General features: G+C 30.2%; 1 protein-coding gene across 1 annotated transcript; it reads left to right on the top strand.

The window, feature by feature from the left end:
* Positions 1-663: 663 nt before the first annotated feature.
* LOC108340533 (serine carboxypeptidase-like 40) lies at positions 664-5,840 on the top strand. The gene is made up of 7 exons (XM_017577989.2): positions 664-1,073; positions 2,823-2,930; positions 3,033-3,307; positions 4,218-4,469; positions 4,577-4,785; positions 5,318-5,423; positions 5,599-5,840. Exons 1-7 carry the CDS (start codon positions 695-697, stop codon positions 5,758-5,760), a joined length of 1,491 nt encoding a protein of 496 aa, XP_017433478.1. The 5' UTR covers positions 664-694; the 3' UTR covers positions 5,761-5,840.
* Positions 5,841-6,000: the final 160 nt, after the last annotated feature.

The raw sequence follows: 6,000 nt of genomic DNA, 5'->3' as shown, positions 1-6,000 counted from the left end.
ATAAAAATTAGTACAAATTTTATCTTATAAACTAATTTTATAAAGAAAAATATTTTTTTTAACAACTTTTTTTGACAATTTTTTTTACAAGAGTCTATCTAATAGCTTGTGATTAGTCCGTTTCAAATATACAGACTAATAAATAGTGACACATCATCCATTATCAAAAAATTGTTAAAATATCGGGTCATTTTATAAATAAATTAAACTTAAATGAAATAAAATTCAGATCTACTGTCATGTGCCCTTACACAATTGGTGGCTAAGCAGAAGGTAAGGTTCAGTTTGGCCCACATGCTTATCATATCAATTTTGGGTTGCTCAATCTTACCCTTCAACCCTGTTTTGATTGTTGCTTTACAACTTCAAAAATCTAAAGCAGTTATTCTTCTTTGTACAATATAAATATATATATATATATATATATATATATATATATATATATATATATATATATATATATATATATATATATATATATATATATATATATATATATATATATATATATATATATATATATATATATATATATATATATATATATATATATATATATATATATATATATATATTATAGTGATGGTGGCACAAAACAGCTAGCCACTTTTTGGCTTATTATAAGCCCATACCATTCTCAGATTTCCTATATATATTTGCCACTCTTCTGAGTGATTCTCCACAGAAAGACACAATGGGCAAAGCAAGAACTTCTTGTGTCCTTCTTCTATCCCTTCTCACTCTTTCATTCTTTGTGCCTAAAACCTCTGCAAATAAGCAACTTCAAACTCTTAACAAACTGCAAAAGTCCATGTTTTTCAAAGGAATTTCACAAACTGAGAGGACTGAGTTTGAGGTTGAAGAGGTTGTTCTGGATGGCATTGTCGATTCTGAAAAGGGTCTCAAAGAAAAAGACAGAATTGGAAGACTCCCAGGGCAACCCCAAGTGAGTTTTTCTCAGTATGGAGGCTATGTAACTGTCGACAAAGTTGCTGGTCGTGCCTTCTACTATTACTTTGTCGAAGCTCAACGTTCTAAACACACACTCCCTCTTCTTCTTTGGCTCAATGGAGGTAACCAACAACAACCTTAGATCTAATTCTTTGTTATTCTTACGTTGTTTTTCGATACTACAACATGAAGATTTTGTTAAAAGTTCAGCAGTTTTCAACAATGAAAGGTGTTGTGTTATGCACTCAAACATGAAAGCTCTGTTAATTTTGTAGTTTATCAGTTTGAACGTTTTGCAAGTTACACGCTTTAGTCTAAGTGTGTGTGAGCCATTGTGTCCACACTCATGCACATGGAAATGTTTTTCTGCCTCCAATTCTTGCTATTTTTAGGGACACATCACTCACATTCAAACAAAATATGCCAAAGAAAATTCACAAGAATCTGGTCTGAGCTGCTTGCTAAATTCATTGCTCCATTGCGATGAAAGTGATGTAAATCCGTCAATTAAGATGAACTATAGCAATGGCTCCAAATGTACCAGCAACCCTACATGAACATTGTAACCACACATAATTTTCAACGTGTTTTTTACACTGAAACTTGGTCATCATTAAATATCATTAAAATAAAGTCTGATTAAACTTAACTTAACTCTATAAAACCGATTTTTAAAATAATGTTTACACTCACTTATATAGAATAAAGTATAAATATTCACTTTAACTTTAGGAAATTCTAACAATTTAGAAGTTACTTTCAGCCTACTTGAATCAGATCACGTGAACTCGTTGAAGAAAACATCATTCTAAATCCAGTTATTTATGTCTTTCAAACGAGATTCATGGTCAATTGTTTCACACGACCCTTATGTTGTTGATAATTAGATGAATTGTTATATAAGCATTAATTAAGTAATTGGAGTGTTTAAATTAATGAGCTGTCTAAAAATTATTGTTAATGAACTGTTGTTGGTGGAAAGAGAGAGACCTGAGCTGTCATAGTTATTCTATTCACTAATTATATCAGAACAAATGGTTCATTCATACTTCTCAGTTGTGATCAGTGAAGCTGTTCAAATCCCATAATTCAAGCATCTAGACGATTTTTCATTTATTGTAACCATTTTAGAAAGATGCTCTACCAATCATTTTTTTTATTTTTTGTTATTTTTATGCAACATAAATATTTATTTATTTATTTGATATGAAATTTAAAATGGCCATTGTTCAAACCCATTGAAATTAAATTATTATATATATATATATATATATATATATATATATATATATATATATATATATATATATATATATATGGTTCACTGATGTTTTGTCAAGTTGCGAATCATGTGCTTGTTTAGCTGGTGGGGTAACACCATGCTTTTTGTGTATGCTATAACTTTTTATCACGACACATTATGAATACGAGTTACTTGATAAAAATAACTTCCACCACTTTTTGGTTTATATTTATGTGTTTTTTTATATAGCATTTAATTATATAAATTGTCTATATAAAATATTTGAAATATTTTTAATATAAAATTTTAAAACTTTAAAATTTAATGTTTGTAAAGGTTAGAAACCGAAAAAAAACTAATTTAAAATAAATAAATAAATCTTATTTTACAAATCAAAAGTCAGACCAATATGTTAAAATCTAAAATCAGAAAATATGTTAAAACTTATTATATCGAAATTTGTTTTTCAATCGGATATATCTTTTCATCGACACAGTAAAACACTCAATTTCTTTTAATCCATGTGAGATTTTTCTTAATCGTGTATACAACAAACATGCTAATAAGAAAAAAAATTAACCTAATTGCTTATTATTATGGTTTAATTATTTGTGATTTAACTTTTCAGGCCCGGGATGTTCTTCTCTTGCCTATGGAGCAATGCAAGAACTTGGACCCTTTAGAGTAAACAGTGATGGAAAAACACTGCACACAAATGCATTTTCATGGAACAGAGGTATACCAAAACAAAAAATTCTCTTTCTTTTTCTTTTTTTTTCCCTATACTGTAAAATAAAATGATAGTTTATCTGACTTGTGGCATGATTGGATTTTGAAGTTGCCAATGTTCTGTTCCTGGAGTCACCTGCTGGAGTAGGGTTTTCATACTCAAACAAATCAGCAGATTATGCTTTGAATGGAGATAAGAAAACAGCTGCAGATAATTATTTATTCTTGGTGAATTGGTTGGAGAGATTTCCTGAGTATAAAAACAGAGATTTCTTCATTGCTGGAGAGAGCTATGCTGGGCATTATGTGCCTCAACTTGCATACACCATTCTCCATCATAACAAAAAGGCAAATAAAGCAATCATCAACTTCAAAGGAATCTTGGTATATGCATTATTCTCCTTTTTTTTTTATGTTTTTCAAATTCAAATAGTTGTTATTGACCTATGTGTTAATTAGGTCTACAATATAATTGATGGCTCCTATATATTAGTCATGGTTTTGTTGAATAGGCTTTTCCTAAATTATTGTTACTTTTCATGAGGGGGAAGAAGCCTATTCTTGTTAAGTATTTTTTTTTTAAAATTCTTGTTACTTTTACGTTTTAAAATATATTAAAAAGAATTATAATATATCAACATTAATTTTTTTATATATACTCAACATAAAAAATGACATCAAAGAGAAGATTTAGTAGAGAATTTGGACTTGAATAAGAGAGGTTTGGGATTGGGTTTAAAAGAGAATTTGGGTCTGGACCAACCCACTTTTCCTAGGGTGGGCCCAAGTTTATGAGCCGTGATTGGCTTATTAAATTGAAATAATGGAGTTGTAGTCCTTGGTATGAGAGGATAGGGTTGTATAATTTGTTGAGATAATGTTGTGTCACTAATGATGTGATTCTTTTATTCTTAGTGGGCTAAGAAGTAGATATGATTAGTGGTCCCTTAAGGCCTGACTATGTATGGGTGGTGACAGTAGTGTGGATTGGTCATTATTTGATTCATTTTGGCACCATATCTAGCATTGGTTGAAGAATGAAATATATACAAATTTCATAAAGACCTAAGATTTTGTGCTTAAAAAGGTGTTTTAAGAGGGTAGAAAGTATAAAGAGTATTTAAATTCTTTTAGGTCTTCTTTTTTAAACAATATAGAATTAAAATAATGGAGGGTTTAAAAACTATCATACCATATTAAGAAATGGATTTTAAATCTAATTCAACTCTTTTCTAAAGTGAGACTTACAGTCGAGTTATATATTATTCGTGTCTTTCTTTTTCACGTTGTACAGATTGGGAATGCAGTGATCAACGAAGAAACTGATTCGCCAGGAATGTACGATTATCTTGCTAGCCATGCAATCATTTCAGATGAAGCAGCTTATATCAGTAAATCTTGTGAGTCCTCGTCAAAGATTGGGAAAAGTCAGTGCGATGCAGCAGAAACAGAAGTTGATAATAACATTGGATATATTGACTTATATAATATTTATGCTCCACTCTGCAATAGTACAAAACTCACATCCCGGCCAAAAAGATATTCTGTAAGCTTCAAATTTCACTCTTTTTTTCTTTCTATTTGTTGAATATCTGGTCCAACATGATGCACGAAGTTCACTGTGAAAGATTGCATTTTTATTTTGCTCTGCAGATTGTCACTGATCCATGTAGTGAGAATTATGTGCATGCGTATATTAATAGAAAAGATGTTCAAGAGGCTCTCCATGCCAATGTCACCAATCTCAAATATGACTGGGAACCCTGCAGCGAAGTCATTACCAAGTGGGTAGATAGTGCTTCAACAGTTCTTCCAATTTTACATGAATTACTCAACAATGGCCTCAGGGTTTGGATTTTCAGGTAAAATCTTCATCCATCCTTCTCATAGTATTTGTTAAAACTTGCAATTAATTAATCTGTTCACAACCACTTTTAAAGAAGTATTTTGATCATTAAAAAAAAGGGTAACTTTTGTATTTATAAAAAATAGATTAAAAGATAAAATAGGCGTTGAAATTGAAAAATGATACTTTGATCATATAAATTTTTTACATTCATTTGATACTATCCTTTCTTACATTTTATTTTCTTTTTCTTGAAAAAATGAGTAATGATTGAATGATACACTTTTACATTCATTTGACACACACATTACCAAGGGTAAAATGATTATAAAGAAATGAATTTTTGTACTTTTTTGAAAAAAAAAGTAAAAAATAAAAAAAGATAGTATTAAATAAATGTAAAAATTTTATGTGTATCAAAGTATTATTGAAAAAATACAAAAAATTTATTTTTTTATGACTATTTTATTCTTTTACTATATATCAAATGAATATAAAAATGTATCATCCTAATCTTTTAATAACTAATTATCCATGTTGATACACAGTGGTGACACAGATGGAAGGGTGCCTATTACTTCAACCAAGTATTCGGTTAAGAAGATGGAGCTTCCCGTTGAAAAAGTTTGGCACCCTTGGTTTTCCCATGGAGAGGTAATATAGAAACCTTAGTTTTCCCTAACTTTTGAATCGGTGCAAATGCAATACAGCTAAAGATTGGTGTTGCATTGAAAGAATAATGATGAAGCGTGTAGCTGCTTTTAACATTTTTAATCATGCTATTTATAGCATAAGAAAGCATTTTCACAAGAACTTTGGTGTGACACAGGTTGGTGGATTTGCAGAAGTATATAAGGGAGGCCTAACATTAGCTACGGTGAGAGAAGCAGGGCATCAAGTGCCAAGTTATCAACCCGCAAGAGCCCTAACTTTGATCAAATATTTCTTAGACGGCACTCCTCTTCCTGGTCCTCCCAAAAGACATACCTAGTTTCTTGGAATCCCGTTTCCAATAATTATTGCTGTAATGTTTAATTTGAAGGAAAATAAATACAATTATAGTTGGGTTTATTGGATTCTATTATTGTTGGCAATCTTTCATTGGTAAGACTCTTGTAAGGTTGTAAATATCATTATATGCTCAAGCTGAATCTTGAAATGGCATTGCACTAAAAGGAAAAGAAAGTATATTTATTTGAACATTGACAACTTACGTGTCACTAAATTGATC

The sequence above is a fragment of the Vigna angularis genome, chromosome 5, assembly GCF_016808095.1.
Source record: "Vigna angularis cultivar LongXiaoDou No.4 chromosome 5, ASM1680809v1, whole genome shotgun sequence".
Taxonomy (NCBI): Eukaryota; Viridiplantae; Streptophyta; class Magnoliopsida; order Fabales; family Fabaceae; genus Vigna; species Vigna angularis.
This window is presented reverse-complemented; position numbering and strand designations above follow the sequence as displayed.

Bases quoted from the DNA above. Each gene is read 5' to 3' on its own strand.
- LOC108340533 (XM_017577989.2), top strand. From the start codon at position 695: ATGGGCAAAGCAAGAACTTCTTGTGTCCTTCTTCTATCCCTTCTCACT. The intron at 4,470-4,576 runs GTAAGCTTCAAA...TTTGCTCTGCAG, and splicing joins CCCGGCCAAAAAGATATTCT to ATTGTCACTGATCCATGTAG. The intron at 5,424-5,598 runs GTAATATAGAAA...GGTGTGACACAG, and splicing joins CTTGGTTTTCCCATGGAGAG to GTTGGTGGATTTGCAGAAGT.